The 26,405-nt window shown below is 42.0% G+C and overlaps 1 protein-coding gene across 2 annotated transcripts in view; it reads right to left on the bottom strand.

Annotated features, from left to right (window-relative positions):
* IL18R1 (interleukin 18 receptor 1) overlaps positions 1–22,686 on the bottom strand; it is a 34,806-nt gene extending 12,120 nt beyond the window's left edge. For both annotated transcript variants that reach the window (XM_065929660.1, XM_065929659.1), the window contains exons 1-7: positions 22,246–22,686; positions 16,010–16,094; positions 13,933–14,176; positions 11,898–12,063; positions 10,383–10,530; positions 5,558–5,620; positions 4,224–4,344 (exon numbers count right to left, since the gene is read on the bottom strand). In XM_065929660.1, the coding sequence (XP_065785732.1) occupies positions 4,224–4,344; positions 5,558–5,620; positions 10,383–10,530; positions 11,898–12,063; positions 13,933–14,176; positions 16,010–16,067 (800 nt within the window). In that variant the 5' untranslated portion in view covers positions 16,068–16,094; positions 22,246–22,686. The remainder of the gene's footprint in view (positions 1–4,223; positions 4,345–5,557; positions 5,621–10,382; positions 10,531–11,897; positions 12,064–13,932; positions 14,177–16,009; positions 16,095–22,245) is intronic.
* Between the last annotated feature and the right edge of the window lie 3,719 nt (positions 22,687–26,405).

Below are 26,405 nucleotides of genomic sequence, written 5' to 3' on the forward strand. Positions count from 1 at the left end.
GTGCCCTTACCAGCAACATGACCCATGAGAGAGGAATCTGTACTCGCAAATACGTCTGTAAAAAGCAATGCTCTGTGGACTTCAGAGATCTTCTTCGCTTTCTGCTGAGTTCTGTTCAAGTGTGAGCTGCCTGCTCCCTGGGAATGTCAGTCCTCCTGAGACCATCTGGAGCAGGTGCTGCCTAGAACTAAAATGCCTGGAAGATGATGATGGTCAGTTGAAAATACAAGAAAATATTCTCTCAAATGAAGGCATACTGCATTTTACTGAACTTTGCTTTATTGCACTTTGGAGATATTGCACTTTTTACAAAATCAAGCAAGTCTCTGGCTGCCATTTTCCCAACAGCATTTGCTCACTTTATGTCTCTGTGTCGCATTTTGGTAATTCTCAGAAATTCACATTTTTTCATTATCATTATATTTGTTAGGGGATCTGTGATCCAGGATCTTTGATGCTACTCTCGTAATGGTTTGGGCATCTATTTTAGCCATCACATATTTTAAAACAAGGTATGGACATTGTTTTTTATATTTAATGCCACTGCACACTTAATGGAGTACAGTATATGCCCCGTCGCTCAGTTGTGTCTGACTCTTTTGCGATCCCATGGACTGTAGCCCGCCAGGCTCCTCTGTCCATGCGATTTCCCAGGTAAGAAGACTGGAGTGGGTTGCCATTTCCTTCTCCAGGGGATCTTCCCAATCTAGGGATCAAACCTGCATCTCCTGCATCTCCTAGATTCTTTACCACTGAATCATTGGGAAAACCCACAATATAGTGTAAATAATTTCCTGTGCATTGGGAAACCAAAAAATTCATGGGACTCACTTTATTGCGGTATTTGCTTTATGGTGGTGGTCTGGAGCCAAACCCGCAATAGCTCCAAGGTGTGCCTGTGTTTCATCTATTCCTCCTGTCCCGACTATCCAGTGTCCCTCCCACTGTGAAGTCTCTGCCAGCAGTGACAAGGCTGCGAATCATTAGTACAGATGCAGATGCATATCAAGCTTGTCCTCACAATCCTAATGATAACTCCTATTTTGTTCAGCATTTAAATTAAAACACAACACTATCTTCAGACATCCTCCGAGCACATGAGAAATACCAGTTAAGCTGCTCAGAGAGTGTCAGAAAATGAGCAGAGACCACCAGTGCAGCCAGCTGCCTTTCTCTTCTGAAAGGACTCAAGATGTCCTGTCTTTGATACAAGGCAAATGCTCTTGATATCTTCCTCTTGCCAGTGGCAGGCTCTATAGGCTTAGGGTCAACCAGCACTCCCAAGTATAGTCATTCACCTGTCAGGCCTCCAGCAGCTGGACGTGGGACCCACTGCAGCCTCCAACTCTCTCAGTTTCATTTTAGAACCAATTCTCTGCAGAAGTCACCAAACCAGAAATAGCTTCCCTGGTGGCTCATACGGTAAAGAATTTGCCTGCAATGCAGGAGGACCTTGGTTTGATCTCTGGGTTGCTAAGATCCCCTGGAGAAGGAAATGGCAACTCACTTCAGTATTCTTGCCTGGAGAATTCCATGGACAGAGGAGCCTGGGATAAAGAGTCCATGGGGTCACAAAGAGTCAAACACAACTGAGCGACTAACACTTTCATCTTTCTTTCAACATCAATGTAAAATCCACAAACAAGACACAAAAAAACTACTGAGAAGCCAGAATAGAAGACATAAGTTCATGCACCCACTATAAAGAAAGATTCAGCTTCACTTAGGCTCTTAGCTGAGTTTAAGCTCCATTTCTGTAAGTTTGGTGAGTTGGTTTTCTGTGCCTCCAGAGATGAGCGATAGACCATGGGAAGGGGGAAATGCAGGAATCCAGTGGGGGAATAGATGCTGAGGACAAGATGGATACAGCAGCCGGGGGGCCACACAGTCCAGCTGAGCCAACATTTCATGAGCACCAATCTCACACCTGATTCTGGGTGAGGGCATAGACCTTGCACTGTAAGAAGCTTGTAGACATGTGTCAGCAAGAATTGAGGGCTGCCAGCAAGATGTCAGAGAATATATATATAACGTATATATATATGGTGCGTATAAAAAAGCAGAACTATCTCAAAAATGCAGCTAAGATGACAGACACCTCAGGACCACAACTCACTAAAACCTGAGTGTACAATTTCTTTAATAATGACATTAATGACTCCAAACCATTCAGAACCATTTAAATGGCCAGAGAGGGACTTCCCAGGTGGTTCAGTGGTTAAGATTTAGCACTTTGGAGGTGCTGGTTCAATTCCAGTTCAGAAAACTATGATCCCACAAAGGCAGGTGCAGGCAAAAATGAATAAATGGTCATAGGTTCAGGGCGTTTTGTTTTAATAAAGTATAACCATTCCTTTGTTGCTGTTGATCAGTCACTCAGTCATGTCCGACTCTTTGGCAACCCCAGGAACAGCAGCACAGCAGCACACCAGGCTTCCCTGTCCTCCACTATCTCCCAGCGTTTACTCAAACTCATGTTCTTTAATGTAGGATACTTAAGTAGTAAACTATATGCCATTTGGAACTTTTGGCACTAACTCTGCCTCCTGGATATTTATTTATACGTAACCACCGCCCTGCTGGGTGTTTCTACCTGCTCCTATTGTGTTTCTTATTTCCACTGATGGACACTGACAGGAAAAGGCTGCCATAATTACTAGGAACAATGTCAATCGACCAAAAACAAATGTCGTGGGGTAGGTGATTGGTCATTTAAATCAGTGTTTTCTTGAGTGATCATCTACACCTGACAATCTTTGGAGACCCTCCTGGACTTGAGGAAATTCCTTGATTCTCACCTTTAAGAAAGATAATTTTATATATACATATATATATATACATATATATATATACATATATATGTATATATATATAGCTGGCTTGGCTTGCTGTACAGTATATATAAAGATATAATATATATATAATACATATTTTATATATATATATAGCTGGCTTGGCTTGCTGTACAGTAGAAACTAACATGACACTATAAAGCAACCACATTCCAAGAAAAAACTTTAAAAAGCAAATATAATTGATTAGTTGGACTACTCTAAAAAAAAAAAAATAGATAATCACTATAAGGAACGTTATACAAAGAAGCTTTGAACTATCCCTAAAGAGCAGGAGGCAGTGTCTATGTCAGCATAGGTCATGCCCAGTGAAGATATCCCTAAACACACACAAAACTGTCTTCAAAGGGCTCTCTCCATCTTTGTGATTTTCACTTCTCCTCGGGTTTCCATAATTTCCAGTAACAGAACAAAGAAAAGTGTGTACAGGGGGAAGTCCAGGGGGCAGATCTGGAGAGGAAGTGGTATTAATAGATGGCCTGCCTGTGGCCAGGGGCGTTCCAGGACTCTCAGAGAGGTGCTGGTGACGCGCTGCGTCATCTGTGGACACCCAGCTGACTCCACAGTGACACAAAGGCAACACAGCCAGGCATGCAATAAGGGTCCGGAGCGCACTCAAGGGGCCCAGACTCACTTGCACATGTCCCAGTTTCCTGACCTGGTCTTTTTTCTGGCATATTTGTAAAATCAAAGCCTTTAATACAATGTTCAAAGTTCATATGACAGTGACCTAGTTAATCACTCTTCTATAAGATGCTTAAGGTAAAGTCTTCACCCCCATCAGATCCTGACTCACCAAAAGCTACTTCTGTAAGGCGGTGCTAATAAGCCTCATTGACGTTCTTTTTCTTTATTGACTACACCACGTGGCATGCAGGATCTTAGCTCCCTGACCAGGGAACAAACCCGCACCCCCTGCATTGGAAGCATGCAGACTTGACCACTGGACTGCCAGGGAAGTCCCAACCTTCTCTTTCTAATTTAGATCTCAGCAATAAATTTCTGCATCATTTATCAGCTTAGATATGAGAATTGTAATTATGAAATATGTAAGTTATAATTATAAGCTAAATTCATCTCAAGCATCCTATCAGTCTTTCAGGAGTCTGGTGTTTTGATCTCATATATATATATGATACAGGGGCTTCCCTGGTGGCTCAGTGGTAAAGATCCCCCTGCCAATGCAGGAGATGTGGGTTTGATTCTTGGTCTGGGAAGATCTCCTAAATTAGGAAATGGCATCCCACTCCAGTATTCTTGCCTGGGAAATCCCATGGACAGAGGAGTCTGGCAGGCTACAGCCCATGGGGTTGCAAAACACTCAGACACAACTTAGTAACTGAACAACAACAATATATCACACATCCATACCTAGTTCTCGTCACTTCCCCTTCATGTACATTAGGATCCTTTTCATTTTTTCTCCAGGTGTTCCAGTAAATCACATCCTTTTCGTTCAGCAAAGCAGAGCAGTTGAGCTGTATGTCTTTTCCTAGGTAAAAGTTGACAACCAACTTTCTGATTTTAGAAACTCAAGTTTCCCAAAGGCTAAAATTAATAAAGCCAATGTATATTAATGTAACATATAATGCTAATATAGTGCTGCATCTAAGAAAAATATGCCTTGTTTTCATTTAAAAAAAAAACTCATAAAGCAGAGAAATTCAGTTGTGATTACAAGTCATCACCAAACTATGAATTGGCCTCTATTCAAATATTTATGTTGAAATCAATTATTAAAACTTAGGAAGGCCAGTGGACTTTCTTTTCAACCAACAGTCTAATAAGTAGTGTCAGGCCAAAACACCCACTGTAACTTCTAGAAAAACAAAATGAATAAAAAACAAAAAATTAAATGAGCTAAAAATTAAAGATGTCAAAGTGCAGGGCAAACCAAGAGCAACAGTTGGACAGAAAGCACAGTGAGGAATAAAGTTCTTCCAGGATGAACTGGGGCTTCTCTGGTGGCTTAGGGGTAAAGAATCCACCTGCCAATGCAGGAGATACAGGTTCAATCCCTGGGTCAGAAGATCCCCTGGTGAGGGAATGGCTACCCACTCTAGTCTTCTTGCCTGGAGAGGTACATGGACAGAGGCACCTGGCAGACTACAGTCCATAGGGTCACAAAAGAATCCAACACAACTCAGCAATTTTTGAATAGCAAAAACAACAGTCAAGTCAGTCCACTGATTCAAAGTGAATCCCTTAATCAAATATTCAAACCATACAGTAAGTTTGAATAATTTCTCTAGAGAATTCTCATTGAGTCTTCATATTTAAAAGTGACCACAGTTATTATTCGGAGAAGGAAATGGCAACCCACTCTAGTATTCTGGCCTGGAAAATCCCATGGACAGAGGAGCCTAGATGTCTACACGTCCAGGGGGTTGCAAAGAGTTGGACATGACTTAGTGACTAAACAACAGTTACTATTAGAGAAAAGCCACATAGAAAGTGACTAAAACCACGGGTCTGCAAACCATAGGCACTTCCATAATCATCTGAACACATTGTTAATTTTAACGATCACTAAAAAGGGCAACAGTCAAACAATGACAAGGTTTTCCTGCTTTTGTAATATTTTTCAGTAGACACAGTATGTGTTACAAACACAATGTTGATCAATAAAAAACCAGATTTGGCCTTCAAAGACTCAATCATGCCCCCCGTTCATAAATCCAAAATACACATATGTCAAAATATACCTAATTTCACTTTAACTTCATGGATCTTTGGTCCAAGAAGAGCTGGAATTATATTACTGTGGTCTGAAAGTGAATAAAGAAGAGAAAAATGCATTAGTGTTGCATGGAGCTTTGTTAAGACAGACGTATTACAACATCTGTTGTAACATACTTATTCCAGGTAACAAACATTCTAACAATCATCACTTTACATTTATTACTTTATTGTATTTTCATTAGATAAGGGAGACAGGGAACACTGGTTGTCCTTTCACTTTCCATCAACTCAAATCTCACCTAACTGGAGAGAGCTTACTGAACTTGGTCTCCCCTCAGTTCCACCTATGACTTCTGCCCAGCACAGTTAAAAGCCAGAAGACGCGAGAAGACAATGACACCTCCAGACCCAGAAGATGCAGGCTCACTGGGAATTGTCTTTGGGTTCTCCCTTCTCTCTGCCCTCAACGCCTCAAAATAGACTTACTGGATGCAAGGCACTGACTAAGTGGCGTGTGCCAAGGATGCAGGCGCCTCTAGAAGCTGGAGAAGGCAAGGTATTGATTCTCCTGCAGAGCCTCTAGAATGAACACAGTCCTACCAAAACCTGGAATTTAGCCCAGGGAAACCATTTTAGACTTTTGACCTCCAAAACTATACAATAAATTTATGTTGTTTGAAGACAGGAAGTTTGTGGTAATTTGTACATTCACAATGCATACGTGGAATACAGCTATGTAAGTGGACAGTTGGAGAGAAGAGGGAAGATGCTGCTAAAGTAAATGAGCTCTAGAAACTGAGCCCATGACCTTGTTGGATGGATCAACCTAGGAGTTTACAGCTTCCTGGGAAAGAAGAAGAAGGGTGGATAAGCCACCTGTCTTCAGACACTTGAAGGAGCTGTCATTTGCAGAAGGGACCAGATTTAATTTGTGGAGTTATTGAAGGCAGCCACAGTCACAAGTGGAAACTACAGGAAGGCGTCAGTTCAGTTCAGTTGCTCAGTCGTGTCCAACTCTTTGTGACCCCATGGACTGCAGCACACCAGGCCTCCCTGTCCATCACCAACTCCTGGAATTTACTCAAACTCATGTCCATTCAGTCGGTGATGCCATCCAGCCATCTCATCCTCTGTCGTCCCCTTCTCCTCCCACCTTCAATCTTTCCCAGCATCAGGGTCTTTAAATGAGTCAGTTCTTCACATCAGGTGGCCAAAGTACTGGAGTTTCAGCTTCAACATCAGTCCTTCCAACGAATATTCCAGACTGATCTCCTTTAGGATGGACTGGTTGGATTTCCTAGCTGTCCAAGGGACTGTCAAGAGTCTTCTCCAACACCACAGTTCAAAAGCATCAATTCTTCGGCGCTCAGCTTTCTTTACAGTCCAACACTCACATCCATACATGACCCCTGGAAAAACCATAGCCTTGACTAGATGGACCTTTCTGGCAAAGTAATGTCTCTGCTTTTTAATATGCTGTCTAGGTTGGTCATAACTTTCCTTCCAAGGAGTAAGTGTCTTTTAATTTCATGGCTGTAGTCACCATCTGCAGTGATTTTGGAGCCCCCAAAATAAAGTCTGACACTGTTTCTATTGTTTCCCCATCTATGCCATGAAGTGATGGGACCAGATGCCATGATCTTAGTTGTCTGAATGTTGAGCTTTAAGCCAACTATTTTACTCTCCTCTTTCACTTTCATCAAGAGACTCTTTAGTTCTTCTTCGGTTTCTGCCATAAGGGTGGTCTCATCTGCATATCTGAGGTTACTGATACTTCTCTCAGCAATCTTGATTCCAGCTTGTGTTTTATCCAGCCCAGCATTTCTCATGATATATAAGTTAAATAAGCAGGGTGACAATATACAGCCTTGATGTACTCCTTTCCTGATTTGGAACCAGTCCATGTCCAGTTCTAACTTTTGTTTCTTGATCTGCATACAGATTTCTCAGGAGGCAGGTCAGGTGGTCTGGTATTCCAGTCTCTTTAAGAATTTCCCACAGTTCATTGTGAAGGCATAACTGGACTCAATGGGGAAAAAAGACTCATTGACAATCAAATTAAAATCTCAACCCAGCTGCTGAGTGATTTGGTCATTTCCATGGCAGTTCCCAAGAAGAGACTGAATGATCTATTACTGGCTGAACCATATGAAGGATATCTTCACTGGGTGGGATTTAACTAAATAATTACTTCTACGGTCTCCAGCTCTGGTGCTCTGGTGGCTTAGATGGTAAAGCATCTGCCTACAATGCAGGAGACCTGGGTTAGATCCCTGGGTTGGGAAGATACCCTGGAGAAGGAAATGACTATCTACTCCAGTATTCTTGCCTGGAGAGTCCCCAAAGATAGAGGAGCCTGGAAGGCTACAGTCCATGTGATCGCAAAGAGTTAGACATGACTGAAGAGACTTTTCAAGCAATCAAGCAAGCTCTCCAATACCCTACAAGTCCAGGCTTCAGTGTTTCCATTACATAGGGTCTGGGTTCATGGTAAACCAGAATAAAAGTCATCATCCCAGGATGTAAAGCTTCTTCCGCAGCCACACCTGTGCTCCTTACATGTTCTCACCTGGGTGGACTGTCCCTAGCATGTCCTCCTATCTGTCCTTCAGGATGCTCTGTCTCTAAAAACCAGCTCAAATAGCCTCCAGCATCTCTTCTACCTCTGGACTCTTTCTGAACCCTTAGAAACTCACAGATGACTCCAATTTCATATTCCATGGTGCTTCTATGTGGCTTATCATCTTGATACAGAGCAGGATCCAGTGGGGCTCCTGGGCACAAAAGCCTTTCTGTGTCCTCCATTTATTGAATACTGGAAATTGACTTCACTCAGTCTCCAGGACCTTCCCTGAGTTTCCAGGATGCAGCAACAAGGGAGGAACAGTCCAGAAACAATAGTGCAGCCTTGGGGCAGAGTCCTGGTTCCCCCTCAAGTGATACACAGAACAGTATCTTTGAGCTGTTTCGCAAATACTGAAACCCCCACCAGGTGGGAGAAGTTAGCAGTGATAAATGGAATACTTCTGCCACATCAGTTAACAAAGGATGTCACAGTCATCAGAGATTGCTGCTGCTGTTGTTCCATTGCTCAGCCATGTTCAACTCTTTGCAACCCCATGGGTTGCAGCACGTCAGGCTTCCCCGCCCTTCACTATCTCCTGGAGTTTGCTCAAACTCATGACCATTGAGTCTGTCATACTATCCAACCATCTTATCCTCATCAGAGATTGCAGCCCTCCAATGTGAGCTAGGGCTTCCCAGATGGTGTTAGCGGTAAAGAATCCACCTGCTGATGCAGGAGTCACAAAAGACACAGATTCAGTCCCTGGGTCAAGAAGATCTCCTGGAGGAGTAAATGGCAACCCACTCCAGATTCAATCCCTGGGTTGAGAATTAGGGATTCCTAATCCCTGAATTAAGAAACAGCAACCCACTCCTGTATTCTTGCCTGGGAGATCCCATGGACTGAATAGCCTGACAGGCTACAGTCCATGCGGTTGCACAGAGTCAGACACAACTAGGCAAATGAGCAGAGCACTAATGTAAGCTTGTGAGCCCTGAGGGAATTCAGGAAGTAGCATACCTGCCATCTCAGTCATCAGGCTACAGCCACTCCCTAGGGTGAGCCCTTAGGAACCTCCAGATGTGCAAACACAGGATACTGGCCCCAGATAGCTGAAGTGAAGCGAAGTGAAAGTTGTAGTTGTGTCCCACTCTTTACAATCCCATGGACTATACAATCCATGGAATTCTCCAGGCCAGAACACTGGAGTGGGTAGCCTTTCCCTTCTCCAGGGGATCTTCACAACCCAGGGATCAAACCCAGGTCTCCCACACTGCAGATTCCTTACCAGCTGAGCCATCATGGAAGCAAAGGTGCATAGCAAAGTAATGACTTCAGGGAGCCCAGATTCTTGTATCTTCCCATACACAGAAAAGTGCTATATTCCTTAACTTGTGATATCTAGTTTTCTTTAATTAACAATACTCTTGAGGTTCAGATTACCTGCCCTTTGTTGCAAAACTTCTAACCTGGCTCCCCATTCACCTCCTTGGGGCAGTTCTCTCAGGGTTACTTGAGATGCTGCCTTCTGAGCTTCAACACTCTCAACTTTTAGGTTGAGAATAATTTTTAAGTTGACAATGGTATGCTGCCCACAAGAATGTAGACCTCAGACTGGTTACAACTGGGTTGATCATGCTGATGCTCACTCACCACCAACCAATCAGAAGAATGCCCTCTTTGAACCATGACTCTGACTCCTCACTACCCACTCCAGGTGGAGACACACAATCTGGAGAGTATTAGCCCACCATGACTCCCTTTGTCTGGCAAAGTAATAAAGCTGTTTCTTTCTACTTCACCTAAAAATCTGTCTCCAAGATTTAATTCAGTGTCAGGGTCCAGAGTTCAGATTTGCTTTTAACCTCTCCTGACTATATACAATCAAATTCCTGAAAACAGTGCATTATTCACTTAATTTCCTATTTCCCTGCTTTTCTTACCTCCGAATACTCAGTTTATTGAATATAGATGCTAAATAAGCAATATTGAGTGAAAGCGGATGCTTAATAAAAGATTTCACAATGTACTGAAATACCAAATGAGGGAACATCAGAGGTTCCCTTATATCAACTTTCATTACCCACCCTCACTCCATCAGTGCAAAATTATTCAGAGTGGAAGATGATGCCAAAATGATTTTGACCCTTATATGTGAACCAATGATGTGGTCACAAGTCCAACTAAGTTGCCTCCGCCTTCCTGTATGACTTTAGAAGAAAGAAAACAGTCGATTTTATGAAGACACATTTGTTTCTTCCTGATTCTAAAATTTATCTTACCTCCAACTATTGTAATATTGAAGGTTTTGGTGACGTTGAATAGTTTTCCATTATGATGTAGGAAAAACACACAGGTATAATATCCCTGATCTTTAAACTCTGCATTCTTTAAAAATGGGTTTTGATTGTTCTCCATCTTTGTGCAGTTCTGTTTTAGAAAAACCAAGTTAAAATACCTTGAGTAAAAATGGTATCCTATGACAAGAATTTAAAATGCTAAGATCTTTAGAAAAAGAGGGAAAGAGAATGAAAACTAGCAATTTCTGAACAAATGTCTCAGTGATTTGGTACTGCCTCTACTGGAACAATGAAATATAGTCCCATCAGTGAATTGGACCCTGAAACAAAAAAGATAAACTAGTAGAATTAGAATGAGGTCTGTAGTTTAGTTAATAAAGTTTAGTTCAGTTCAGTTGCTCAGTCGTGTCTGATTCTTTGCAACCCCATGAACCACAGCACGCCAGGCCTCCCTGTCCATCACCAACTCCCAGAGTCCACCCAAACCCATGTCCATCGAGTTGGTGATGCCATCCAGCCATCTCATCCTCTGTCATCCCCTTCTCCTCCTGCCCCCAATCCCTCCCAGCATCAGGGTCCTTTCCAATGAGTCAACTCTTCGCATCAGGTGGCCAAAGTATTGGAGTTTCAGCTTCAACATCAGTCCTTCCAATGAACACCCAGGACTGATCTCCTTTAGGATGGACTGGTTGGATCTCCTTGCAGTCCAAGGGACTCTCAAGAGTCTTCTCCAACACCACAGTTCAAAAGCATATTGTATCAGCGCTAAGTTCCTGGTTATGACTGTTGTATTATATGGTTATATATGTATATTGTTAACAAGGATTAGATGAATAAAGGGTATATGTGAACAATAAAAAAAGAAAAAAAAAGAAATACAATCCTATTTCTGGTATTATCATTAGCATTATTAATATTCTCTGGGAAATAGTGTATGGGGATATTGTAAATGCTTTCATCATTTCCTTTTAATCTCTCTCTTACACATACAAAGAGACGGAGGAGGAGGAGGAAGGGGAGAGAGAGAGAGGGAAAAAAAAAACACTACCACAAAAATATCCCTGTTTGGGTCAAAACTTTCCACACAACTATTTCTTAATGCTTTTAGCCTAATTCCACTCAGGACTACCCATCCTAGGGGTGGGTAGTGGAGGGGGGAGCAGAATTACTCAGAGAATCGTGTTCCTAGCAGACCACCCAGCCCCGCTGAAGTCCCTCACCAGAAGACAGTGGGCTGATTAGAAAGGCATAAACAGGGGCTTCACTGGTGACCCAGTTGTTAAGAATCTGACTGCCAATGCAGATTCAACGTGTGTACCGAATGCCTAACCTGGAGTGTCCTACATGGATGTAGGAGCTCAGCCAAGTCAGCTGAGCTGTGCAGACCCGCAGCTTGTATGTTACATGTTATGAGACCAGAATGCTGCGGAGCCATCAGACCCTCCTGGGATTTTGTCTTTTCTATTGTCTTCAGTTAAAATATTTTAAAAGCACTACCTTATACAATACCGTTCTATTGACCAGTTGTTGATAGTAATTGTGCTCACAGGCTATCTGCAAAGATTTCTTAACTTCCACAGCTTTACTCTTTACCAGTTTCTCAGTAAAACAGCTGTGTTTACTTCTTGGGATGACATTTAATTTCCAGTCATGAGTATCATTTCTAGAAAATAAAGGTTTAGAGATATTTTATCATTGGGACAGAGACTTTTCAAATACCACTTTTCAGTAATCAATCCAGTGAAAAAATGTTCCCTTATTTTTGTAAAAAGAGACTTGCTCATGGATGCCCAAATCCTGTTCTTCTGCACCAACTGTGAGTTATATAGTCTACCTTAGTGTGGAAACACCCAACTGTAACCCACTTCTGTAATCACCCCTGCTAAAAGGTCACATAACATTCACAGGTTAATAAGAGATTCTGAATTTCTTTCTGACTCCTGAGAGTTCCTATATGTAAAAACAAACCCAAATGACCTCACTCTGTGCAAAACCACAGGAGTGCAATTAAGGTTTCACTGCGGTGTCTCACTCAGCTCTCAAGAGCTCTGATGATAAATCAGGACTCACTCCAGAGATGCTCATGAAAGAAATCTACTATGTCTAGCAGTGCTGCATCACCATGTACCTGGCCCTCAGCTATTTTCTACAGGTCAGTCTCAAATCTCTATAAAAATCTACACATGGAACTTCCCTGATGGTCAAGTGGTTACAAATTCGCATTGCAATGCAGGGGACATGGGTTCAATCCCTAGTCTGGGAAGATTCCACATGCCATGGGGCACCTATGCCCCACGTGCCACCACTACTGAAGTCCGCACACCCTAGAACCCGTTCTCTGTGACAAGAGAAGCCAATGCAATGAGAGGCCTGCTCCCTGCAACTAGAGAGTAGCCCCTGCTAACTGCAACTAGAGGAAGTGAAGACCCAGTTCAACCAAAAACAAAAATAAATTAATTTAAAAGAAAACCACACATATATCATGTATACATAAGTACATACACAACATCACAAACGTACCAGATTAACACTACCATCACCCATGTTCTCACTAACGGTTCATCACATAGAATATTTCTTGTCCCAGTTACTCCTTCCCCATCTCACCAAATAAAGTATAAAGAGATTTAAGTTCAGTCATAATCACTGACACGTTCAGTGAGTGGCCGTCACTTCATGGAAATCAGGATTCTTGAATACAGGTATCCTGGAAGACTCTACCTAGGCTTAGTCCTGAGAAGGCTGTGCAAAGTCCATTGGATGCTCCCCTCTCACTGCCCTGGGAGGTAGGTTTGTGACTGTCTGACCCACACATCTTCCACCAGCACTGCCACCTGGCTCTCAATCAACCCTGAAACTGGACTAGGGTGTGTACGTTCATCGCTCAATCGTGTCTGACTCTTGGCAACCCTGGGGACTGTAGCCCACCATGCTCTTCTGCCTATGGTGTTTCCCAGGCAAGAATACTAGAGTGGGTTGCCATACCCTTCTCCAGGGGATCTTCCCAACCCAGGGATCAAATCCGTGTCTCTTGTGTCTCCTGCACTGGCAAAGAGATCCTTTACCACCGAGCCACCAAAGAATCATGGCCACCAGGATTAGAGTGTCTACCCAATGCCAGCCCATCTCCCCAGTCTGAGGCCATCACCCAGGAATCTGTTCTGCTTCACTTCATGCTTAGAAACAGCATGAAGCCTGTACCACTTAATTCTTTTGACTGGTGACTTTGGGCAACAGGAACAGCTGAATTAAAAAATGAATTTCACTGAAGCCTCATTTATCTTTGGCAAGGGTCACCTAAAAGTAAGTCACACTGAGGCAATCCCCTTTCATTAACATTACTAAGAACATAAATATAGAGCAGTATTTAATTCAATTTTTCAACAATGACATATTACTTCATGTTGTAGGAAGAACAGGAAGAAGAAAACGTATGGATAATCAGACTTCTCCTATTATTGTTTATTTGATTTGTCAAACCAAGTCCAAGAGTTCTGTGAAATATACTACCACAAAGAGAAGGTGTACTCACCCCATTTGGAAGGAGTAAGATCCACTGTCAGTCAACTCCACTGGCCAAAACTCCAAAACATAACCACGCAAAAGAATTCTGGGTGAACTGCTCAAGTTCAGGTCAACAGGTCCATGTGATTCATTTTTGTACCATTTTATGGTGGTTGTTTTTTTCTCATGCTCCGGTGAAGACAAGCAATATTTCAGATAGAAAGGTTCCCCTTCGACTGCAGTAATATGAAGACGTGAGGTACAAGTTTCTTCTATAGATTAGCAAAGTAAAAGAAAAAAAAAAAGCAAAACAGAATGACAACATAAGTTTGCTTCAGATGAAGAAGCTGGGTTGGGAAGAACATCCTGAGAAAACTCGATGCCTCATTTCTGTGGGTTCTTATTTTAGGGTCAACCTTTCCAACATTAAGAAACAGGAGGTCAATCTCTCTAACCATAAGGCACTTGCAGAAGGTAAATGAAGACAAAATTTCCAACACCGTCTCCCAAACAGGAAGATACTGGAACTTAACCTACAGAAGCTGGAAGGCAAATAAATGCACATAGTCTCTTGAAAGAAAAGGTTACACATGACAGTCAGCAAGGTCACAATGTTGCCACACTTACCCTGAAACACCCCAGTTGAGGCATCACCATGGGGAGAAAAAGAAACCTAGAAACCTCAGTTTCCCACCTAAACCATCAGAAGTCTCACAGGTCTTGTTCTCAACCAGTCTACCTAACCATTCCCCGGGCAAGGGTGAGGATGGTTAAAAGTATGCCTATGTATGTGTAAATCCATTACTTCTCTAGGTTATCATGTGGATAATCAATAATTGACTCATATAATTCATACTGATGATTAATTCATATTGACTTACTCAAATCTGGGTCACTTCTCCTTTCAGAGATTTCTCTCTCCTTCCCTCTTTCTCAACTAACCCAGACACCATGGCTTTAGGGATTTATCGGATCCTTTGGGTCATCCTGAGTCACCTCTCCCCTCCTTCTTCACTTCCAATGGTTCAAAGTAGGCAGGAATGGACTTTTTCCCTATCCTGTCTTCTGAAAGTTTCCTCTGGCTGCATTTTGAACATCAGAACCCTTATGTTGAACAAAGCAGTTCTCTGGAGGGATACAAAGTATGTGCCTTCTCTATAATCAGGGTTTATTTTTCAAAGCAACTGTCTGGTTTTAACTCAGTGTTGTTAACCACAAGGTAGAGAGGAAGTGGCTCCAATGGCAGAAGCATTCTTTGAAAACCTGGCTGTCAAAACGACCTCAAAACACAGCACTTAATGAACATCAACCTTGTTTCTGGTGGTTGTTACAAAATCTTTCACTTACAGCTCAGGACCTCAACTTAGAAGGTGTGATACATGTGTTAATGAGGGTGTTAGTTTTAACTGACACCTGAAAGGATGGTAGGTCAGTAAAAGCTTGATATATCTTCCAGTTTAAGAGATATAACCTACATACGCGTGCACGTTAAGTAGCTTCAGCCATGTCCGACTCTCTGTGACCCTATGAAATGTAGCCCGTCAGACTCCGGTGTGCATGGGATTTCCCAGGCAAGAACACTGGCGTGGGCAGCCATTCCCTCCTCCAGGGGATCTTCCTCACCCAGGGATCAAACCCAGGGCTTCTGCTTGGAAGGCAGATTCTTTACTGTTGAGCCACCAGGGAAACCCTGGGGAGCCATGACAAAACCTCCCCCTGGGATGGAAATCACATGTGAAAAATTGTAAAAATCAGTGACAAGGATGGTTGTGATCTCTTTGGTTTCAAATAACATGAAGCCAATTTCAATCTCAGACAAATGTATTTCAGAGTAAAAGTTTTCACTTCCTGCTCTCTACATAAACTCAGGGTTCAATCTTTATCAGTAACCTCACATGAGTTTTTACTTGATTCCATTCCTATGAATCTCTCATTTTCTATGCCAGGGATACCAAAGGGTTGGTAATTTTCTAAAGTAAAATTTTAAATCACAAATTTTAATAAGTTCAACATCTTTAGTAACCAGCTCCACATGAATAAGTAATCGTTGATATTCTCTCTAGAACACCAATGAAGCAAGCTTGTGATTGATTATAACTACTCACCTGAGGCGCTTATAAACATAAGTACCCAAACTGTCAGGGGTATTTCTCTACAATACATGTTAGGATTCTGCTTCAAACGGTTTCTCTGGAAAACAGAATAAAACAGATTCAGCCAAGACTTTCAAACAAAAGCATACCTGTTTCATGAAAGAGGTTTTAAAAGTCTTCTGGCATACAGGCTAAAAAATTAGCTCAACAAATTTTCATATCCCTTCGTACAGTCACCAGTGTTTCTTAGAACTTTCAGCCATGTAGAATTAATAAAATTTCAAGGCAATTCAGGGGGAATACCTAAAAATGCAAATTTCTAAGACAGCCTGCTCTATTTTAGGTCTGGTCCACTAAATCTGACCTCAAAGGTCAAAGCTGAGGACAACAGTATTTCTAGAAAATCCACCATCCTGCAAATGAACAGTCTGCCCATGTGGAAGTGTGTGTGTATGTGCATTGAAGCTTCTTTTTTTCCCTCCCACTACACCAAAGTATTCATTACTGTCTTCATATGGGTTGAATTTTTAAATATTGACCTTTCTCTTTTTAGAACTAAGTTTTTCACAAGTTAGGAGTTACGTTAATCTTGCTCATCACTATATCACTAAAGTCAATGCCTCCCACATAGTAAGTACTCATTAATACTTGTTAAAAAGGAAGAAGTGTGTCTATACTCACATGACCATAGAAAAACTCCCAAATTTCAGAGTTTTATACAATCCAGATGCCTAAGCTAAATGGACTCAGTGAACTCAAATCTGTGTTGAATTTTGATGCTAATCCAACCCATCTTTTGTTTGACTAATTATAATACAAATTGAGAGAGAATACAAAAATGGGTACATTGGGGTTCATAGATCAAGACTGAATATCTCATAAAGGATACCCGTGTTCCTTATGTAACACACACCTGTAAAGGAAGTGAAACACAGTGGAAAGAGCCTGGGGTTTGAGACATACAAAACTGGGCTGGCATTCCTGCCTGAGCCCTCACAGGCTGTGCAACCTTTAGCAAGTTACTTAGAAGTCACAAGGCTTGTTTGCTCATTACCAAAACAGTGTTGATAACAAGGCCTATCTCCAAAAAGTATTGAGTGATTAAATGAGCAAATCTTTATGAAGGATTCCTAGAGATGTGAGTCTCTCTGCCCCAAATAATGCTTTCACTAATTGCCACTCAGTTCAGCTCAGTTCACTCACTCAGTCGTGTCCCACTCTTTGTGACCCCATGGACTGCAGCACACCAGGCCTCCCTGTCCATCAGCAACTCCCTGAGTTTACTCAAACTCATGTCCATTGAGTCGGTGATGCCATCCAACCATCTCATCCTCTGTCATCCCCTTCTCCTCCCGCCTTCACTCTTTCCCAGCATCAGGGTCTTTTCAAATGAGTCAGTTCTTCACATCAGGTGGCCAAAGTATTGCAGTTTCAGCTTCAGCATCAATACTTCCAATGAATATTCAGGACTGATTTCCTTTAGGATGGACTGGTTGGATCTCCTAGCTGTCCAAGCAACTCTCAAGAGTCTTCTCAAACACCACAGTTCAAAAGCATCAATTCTTTGGTGCTCAACTTTCTTCACAGTCCAACTCTCATACATGACTACTGGAAAAACCATAGCCTTGACTAGATGGACCTTTGTTGGCAAAGTAATGTCTTTGCTTTTTAATATGCTGTCTAGGCTGGTCATAACTTTTCTTCTAAGAAGTAAGCATCTTTTAATTTCATGGCTACAGTCACCATCTGCAGTGATTTTGGAGCCCCCCAAAATAAAATCTGTCACTGTTTTCCCATCTATTTGCCATGAAGTGATGGGACCAGATGCCATGATTTTAGTTTTCTGAATGTTGAGTTTTAAGCCAACTTTTTCAGTCTCCTCTTTCACTTTCATCAAGAGGCTCTTAGAATATTGTTAATGCCTGAATCCTCAATGAAGATTAATGGCTAACCTGCCAAACCATTCATATTAAGCCTTAGGAATAACATCACCAAGGCTTTGATGTAATTTCTGAGAGAGAATACTCAATAATGTAAAGACAAAGGAATATAGTATGAGTGGAAAGTACCAACTGATCATAACCAAATTAGAATACATCTATGGTTTGAAATCAATCCCTTGACCACACACACACACACAATTTTATTATTAACGGTATCCTCTTATCTCAGGTAGAATGAAAAGATTCATTTCCTCTGGTTGAGGTCAATACAGCCTTGTAAAGGACACTGCTGGGTTTTTTTTGTTTGTTTGTTTGTTTTATTTTTAAAATTTTCAAGGTCTGCTAAGAGATGAAGTTATTACAAGATTATTCAGCATTCTGATGATTTAACTCTGAGTTTCAATATGCAACATGTGAAGATCCTAGTATACAGATTAGCTGGTATTTGCACTGCTTTCTGTATGTGTATATATAAAATTTTTAATGTACTTATTATGGATTTAAAACATTAAGATATTAAATTACGAAAGTCATTTCCAAAATAAAAGCTATTTTGATAAATGTCATAGACACCCTGGTACTTATCAATCCTTATATATCCTTTAGTAGGATAGAAGTATTACATTTCTTACATGCAGGAAGTTTGGTGGGTATTTTTAGTGTTATGTTTGATGTTGATACTAATTTTTTTTTTGCCTTTTCATAATTTAAAATTTTTTCTTTTTATTTCTTTCTTTGAAAAAATTTTTCTGATTTCTAAAGTAATGTATTCCTATTATGGAACATTTATAAAATAAAGATTGAAAAGAAGAAAATAATTTCAATGTGCATCATACTTTAGCATTGGTTCATACTTCTTTCTGTATATTTTCAAATAATTAAGATTTAAAATCATCTCATATCCTGCAGTTACTACTTAATGAAATATCCTTTTCCTGTGTAAAAAAATACTCTTTGTTATGAATTTAACTACCACATGATATTCCTTCTTATGGGTATTTTATAATTTACAAGATATATTTTATTATAAAATGACTCTGTGGCCATCTTCCTGTGTAAGGCAGCATAGATCAGTTTTTGGGGTACAGCCTCTGGTACAAGACTGGATGGATTTGAACCCTCATTCTACCCTTTTTAAACAAATAATTTTTATTGGAGTATAGTTGCTTCCCCTGGAGTAAGAAACGGCAACCCACTTCAGTATCCTAGCCTGGAAAACTCCACGGACTAAAGAGCCTGGCGGGCTGCAGTCCACAGGGTCACAAAGAGCTGGACGTGCCTGAAGCAACCGCACACACACATAGTTGTTTCCAGCGTGTCAGTTCCCACTGAACCGCAAAGGGAATCGGCTGTACGCACGCATATATCCCCTACGTGGTGTTTTTTTAAATTTCCTTCCCATTTAGGTCATGACAGAGCCCTGAGTGGAGTTCCCTGTGGGCTACAGTAGGTTCTCATTAGTTATCTATTTTTATACAGACAGCCATACAGAGTGAGGTAAGTCAGAAAGAGAAAAACAAATGTCATATACGAATCCACATATGTGGAATCTGAAAAAAACTGGTACAGGCGATCTTATTTGCAGAGCAGAAAGTGACAGACGTGGAGAACAAACATATGGATAACAACGGGAAAAGGGGGCGTGTGGGATGAATCAGGAGGTTGGAACTGACCCATATACACTATCGATAGTATGTATAAAATAGATAACTCATTCTACTCTTTAGCAGCTGAATAACATTGGGCTGGTCACTTATCATCTCTGTTCCTCAATCACTTTATCCATAAAAGGGAATAACAATACTACCTCCCGGAAATGTGAAGGTTGCATGAGTTACTGCTGCAAAGTGCCTGGTGAGTGATAAATATCACTGAGCTATTATTACTGGTTGGCCAAAAAGTTCATTCAGGTTTTCCTGTAACATTGTGTGGAAAACTAGGAGAAACTTTTTGGCCAACCAAATATTTTTCTGTATTTCTTATTTTTTCCTTGGCACTACTATATGGCAATATAGCTATGAGTCAAAGAATATATTTCTAAACATGATAAATGCATACCACCAAATTGTACTCAGAAATGTAATAATTCATACCCCTCACCAACGCAAGACCTGCACCCTCCCTCGTGGCTCAGATGGTAAAGAATCTGCCTGCAATGCAGGAGACCTAGATTCGAGCCCTTGGTCAGGAAGAGCCCCTGGAGAAGGGAATAGCAACCCACTCCAGTATTCTTGTCTGGAAAAACAGACGAGCCTGGTGGGCTACAGTCTGTGGGGTCACAAATGAGTCTGACATGACTGAGTGGCTAACACACCAGCACAAAACAATATTCCTCTACTACACCCACATTAGCATTGAGTTCTCCCCTTCTTTAAATCTGATTGGGCATTTAAATTGGTAAAATAGTATCTCATGGCTTATTAACCTGCATTTCTATTGATATAAATGAGGCAAAATACCAATCATGTATTTTCAGCTATTTTATATTCATGTCTTCATGCTTTTTTTTATCCAGTTCTTAAATTTTTAAGAAATTTGTTGCAAAATTTCAATTTGTTGCATTGTTTTCCTTTTTAATCCCTGTTTTGATGTCTTAACATATGGACAATGTTATGTTTATGCATTCAAATCTATCATTCTTTCGCTTTGTAATTTTTTTTTTTTTTTTTTTTTTTGGTTGAGCTATGCAGCACATGGGATCTTATCAATAGTTCCCTGGCCAGGGATCGAACCTGTGCTCCCTCCCAGCCCATCTAAGGCCCTTGCATTGGGAATTGGGGTTCCAGATCCCAGGACAACAGCACCAAATGGGTGTGGTGTGTCAATAATACACTGAGCTCAGGTACCTGCATCTGAAGGCACAGCCCAGACATCTATTTGATAACTGCGTACAGGCGCTGGGGTTCTAAAACCCTTGGAGGCACCTCAGAGAAAGGCAAAGGTTTTGAAATTAGGAAAATTTAGGAATGAACCTGGGAATCTGTTACTTAGTAGCTGGATCCCCTTGGGTAAACTACTGAACCTCCCTGTGCTCAGGTCCCCCTCCTTTTCAGAAGCAAACTTCACCACTATTTACAGTAGCCAGGACATGGAAACAACCTAAATCCATCCAGTGATGGATGAATGGATAAAGAAGATGTGGTACTACATGGAACAGCGAAGTGAAGTGAAGTCACTCAGTCATGTCCAACTATTTTCGACCCCATGGACTGTAGCCTACCAGGCTCCTCTGTCCATGGAATTTTCCAGGCAAGAGTACTGGAGTGGGTTGCATGGAATAGTACTCAGCCACTAAAAGGAACGAAATAGGGTCATTTGTAGAGACGTGGATGGACCTAGAGTGTGTCATATAGAGTGAAGTAAGTCAGGAAGAGAAAAACAAGTATGATATGTTAACGTATATATGTGAAAAAATGGTACTGATGAACCGGTTTCCAAGGCAGGAACATAGACATAGATAGAGAACTGGCGTGTGGACAGAGGGAGGGTAAGGGGGGTGGGACGAATTGAGATTAGGACTGACATATGTATTATCATGTATTAAATAGATAACCAGTGGAAACCTGCCGGACAGCGGAGGGAGCTCAGCTCGGTGCTCTGTGATGACCTGGGGGGACCAGGCAGAGAGGCTCAGGAGGGAGGGGATATATGTACACAGGTAGCCAATTCACTTTACTGTACAGCAGAGCCAACACAGCATCCTAAAGCAATTACACCCACCCCGCCAAAAAAAGAGAATGGGAAGTATACTTCATTTGGCCTGTAGGAGGCTAAATCGAAAACGAAGCATCTAAAAGTCAGTGTCAGACACAAGTAACTGCTTGGTAAATGAAAACTCTCACTTCCTTTCCCTGTTCTCACCTTTCTAGAAAAAAAAAATTGGGACGGTTTTAGCCTCTAAAATTATACCATCAGGGAAAGTTTATGATGCTGAATCACCAATTATTCATGTAAGTATGCACATATACTTAATATTTAAAATTATATGCGTAACATATATAATGGGGTTCCCTGGTGGCTCAGCGGTAAAGAATCCACCTGCAATGCAGGAGACACATAGAGGAGACTCCGTTAATCTATTCTTGCCTGGGGAATTCCATGGACAGAGGAGCCTGGCCGTCTACAGTCTATGTGGTTGCAAAGCGTCAGACACCACTGAGCGACTAACACTTTCATACATCCTCATATGTATATGCACACATATTTAACTGATCTTTCAGAAATGCTGCCCCAGAGGCTGGCCGCCTCCTTGGCAGCAGAGGGCAGTGGATGAATGTGAAGGTGAAAAAGTCAGGTCTTTCTTACCTTCAGAAGGGGTCCCGAGGCTGGAGCCGGGGCTTCCTCCACACGGTTCGGACGAACGGAGGCAGGCGAGAAACAATACCTGCTGTCTTTCTCCCACCGTGAAAGAAGAAAGGAGGAGCCGCAAGTGTAATTAAACAGGAAAGGCTGAAAAAGAAAAGAAAAAAGAAAAGGAACGCGAAGACAGAGAGAGTCTGGCAGAACTCAGCTGCGAGTGGAGTGCTCGCTGCTCCAGTTCCGCGGCCGGGGGACGTGTCCTGGGTCTGGGATGCTCCCGGTCCGGGGTTGCTCCGGTCAAGATTCTTCTGAGTCTGGCTTCTCCTCCGTGGGGGCGCTCCGGATCTAGGGTTCTCCCAGTTTGGGGATGCTCCTAGGATGGGGGCGCTTAGAGTCCCGGATGTGCCAGGTTCGGCCCGTTCTGGGTCCTGGGTGTCCCGGTCCGCGGCGCACCGAGAGCGGAATGCGCGCTCCTCGTCGCGCTCGGGGTACAGGCTCCTGTCTCTGGGCGCCCCGCCCTTGGGTTCCGGGGAGCGGCTCGCTGGAGCCGGTGGCCGAGGGGGCCGTGGAGGCTGCGGCGAGGGGCGGCACGCCTAGGTCCCCGAAGCTGGCGAGGGGCCCCCGGGGCCAGGAGAGGGCGCGCCTGGGCAGCTCCTACGCATCCTGGGCGCAGCGGGCAGCTTGCACCAGAGCCCCGGAGTCAGTCTTTGGACTGAGAGCGTTTGCGCTTTAGGGGAAGGGGCTGGACCGGCAGGCGACCCCAAGGAGGCAGAAGAGAAGTCCTAACCCTGGGGGCCCGGCTTCCCCGAGGCTAACCAAAGGTGCGGAGGACTCGGTGTTTTAAGCCCTGGGGTCCTGGCTGGGTCCTAAGGCTTTCTGCTAAGCCTGATGGATGGGCGTTCCTTCTTGGGAAGTAAAAGAAGCACAGAAGTGTTAAATTGAAATTTTAATAGGGTTAGAAGAAAAGGAGGCCAGAGGAGAAGGTGTGTTTGTAAGTTTTTATGGTGTGCTGTGAGAAATGGAACATTTCCTGCCATATCAGTAAATAAGGATGTCACAGACATCCACGATTTCAGCCCTCCAATATGAGCCCTAAGGACACTCTGGAAGGAAAGAATACCTGCCAAGCTGTCATCAGAATGTAGCCGTTCCCTAAGGTGAACGTTGAGGCACTTCAGGACGTGCAAACATAGGATATGACCCCCAGACAGCTGAGATGCACATCAAAGGAATAATTTCAATGAGCCCAGACTCTTCCATCTTCCCACACACAAAGAAGAGCTAAATTCCTTAACCTGAAGCATCTGGTTTCTTTCATCAACAGTAATCATTTGATCTTCCCAACTGCCTGCCCTTGGTCGCAAAACTCCTAAATATCCTAGCTCCCCACCTCACTTCCTCACAGCAGTTTCTCAGAACTATCAGAAACACTATCTCAGGGGTGCAGACCTTATTTTGCCCCAAATACAACTTTAACTCTCAACTCCCACATTGTGCATTTTTTAAAAAAAATCAGCAGATGGAACTCAGGATGTATTTTTAGACTGGGCTGTGATTGTATCTTTCAAACAAAAACGAGAAATGAAACCCATGGCAGACAGGTAAAGGGTTTAAAGAGAGTGATTTTCATTCTTTTTATCCAATCAAAGTCGTTCATCTAATAAAAGAGAAAAACCATAGGATTTCTCAATAAATGCAATTAAAAAGCAACTGGCAATATTTAATACTGTTTCTTGATTAATAACACTAGGGAAATTAGGAACAGAAGGGACCATTCTTACTCTGATGAAGAACACCTATAAGAAAGCTACATGTAACTACATAATTAATAGTGAAACCCTTGGGATTTTTCTAAGATGGGGAATCATATAAAGATGTCAGCTCTCACCTAGGACAATCATTTTGTAATTAGTAAAGAAATAAAAATAAAAGGCATAAAGATTGGAAAGGAAGAAATAAAACTACTGGTGTTGGCAGAGGGTATAATTTTATGTTGACCTCCCTTTGAAATCTACAAAAAAAGCCTGTTGGAAAAAATTAATGAATTTATCAAAATGACAAAATACAAGGTGAATATATAGAAATCTATTGTGTAGTGGGAATTCCTAATAATGTACTTTCACAGCTTTGAGAAATTTCACAGAAATAGCACCTGGAAAAATAGCATATATTAAGAAACTATGTTAATGATTATCTTTCATGTTTTCCTTACGAATAATCTCCCTGTTACAAACCCCAAGTCCAAACCCAGAAGGGAGTATGGCTGGGATCATAAAAGCATGGGCCTTGCAATGCTGGTCAGTGTCAGGCACTAACACTGCTGGCGCATTTGCTAATCATTCCCAAGACTAGCCCAGCAGGGAAAGGCCTGGGGTAAACACAAGGAGATCTGGACTTTGTCAGTGTAGTCCATGACATTTAGGAGTATGTGTCTTGAGAAAGATAAGACCTGAGAAAGTCTTGTAGTCTGCAATTAGGAATAAAAGCTGAACTCAGAATGGACTCTGCACCTGAGTCCATAGAGGCTGCAGATCCGCTGACCCATTGCACCAGATTTCATGTTGTCTTCATTCTCCTCGCTCGCTACCAGACCATTAGTGCAACAGATTGCAATTCTATACACTAATAATAGAAATTTGGAAAATGAACTTTTTAGAAAGATACCACTTACAAAAACATAAAAAAATCAAATACTAAAGGATAATTTTTTTTCAAAGATATGCAAGATATCTACTATGATATCTACAAAATACCACTAGGAGACAGGAAAGACCTCAGTGAATGGGGGGGCTAGACCATGTCTATGAATGGGAGACTCATTGTTAAGGTATCTACTCTCCACAAACTACAGAATTTATAGAGTCTGTATATTCAGTCACAGGAGGAGTTTTCAAAAAAGCTGAAACACTTTCTAAAAATCATATGAAAATGCAAACCATCTAGAATAGTCAGAACAATCTGAAAGAACAAAGAGGAATCAAACCAACTTGAAGGTTTACAACAAGGCAATGGTAATCTTGGTAGTGTGATATTAGCATAAGCATATACGCGTAAAATAAAAGAACAGATCCATATTTATGTAGTCTGGGCTTCCCTTGTGGTTCAGCTGGTAAAGAATCTGCCTGCAATGTGGGAGATCTGGGTTTGATCCCTGGGTTGGGAAGATCCCCTGGAGAAGGGAAAGGCTCCAGTATTCTGGCCTGGAGAGTTTGATGGATTTGTATAGTCCATGGGGTCACAAACAGCCAGACATGACTGAGCAATTTTCACTTTCACATATATAGTCTACAGCTATTTAACCAAAATACCATGTCAGTTCAATAGGGAATGAAAAGTATTTTACAAATGTTGCTGAAGTAATTGGGTATCCCTATGGCAAGAATACACAGAACTGTACAAAAAAGATCTTCATGATCCAGATAATCACGATGGTGTGAGCACTCACCTAGAGCCAGACATCCTGGAATGTGAAGTCAAGTGGGCCTTAGAAAGCATCACTATGAACAAAGCTAGTGGAGGTGATGAAATTCCAGTTGAGCTATTTCAAATCCTAAAGGATGATGCTGTGAAAGTGCTGCATGCAATGTGCCAGCAAATTTGGAAACCTCAGCAGTGGCCACAGGACTGGAAAAGGTCAGTTTTCATTCCAACCCCAAAGAAAGGCAATCCCAAAGAATGCTCAAACTACTACACAATGGCACTCATCTCACATGCTAGTAAAGTAATGTTCAAAATTCTCCAAGACAAGCTTCAGCAATATGTGAACCGTGAACTTCCAGATGTTCAAGCTGGTTTTAGAAAAGGCAGAGGAACCAGAGATCAAATTGCCAACATTCTCTGGATCATTGAAAAAGCAAGAAAGTTCCAGAAAAGCATCTATTTCTGCTTTGTTGACTATGCCAAAGCCTTTGACTGTGTGGATCACAATAAACTGTGGAAAATTCTGAAAGAGATGAGCATACCAGACCATCTGGCCTCCCTCTTGAGAAACGTATATGCAAGTCAGGAAGCAACCGTTAGAACTGGACATGGAACAACATACTGATTCCAAATAGGAAAAGGAGTACGTCAAGGCTGTATATTGTCACTCTGCTTATCTAACTTATATGCGGAGTACATCATGAGAAACGCTGGGCTAGATGAGGCACAAGCTGGAATCAAGATTA

The sequence above is a fragment of the Muntiacus reevesi genome, chromosome 3 (assembly GCF_963930625.1).
Source record: "Muntiacus reevesi chromosome 3, mMunRee1.1, whole genome shotgun sequence".
NCBI classification, from domain to species: Eukaryota; Metazoa; Chordata; class Mammalia; order Artiodactyla; family Cervidae; genus Muntiacus; species Muntiacus reevesi.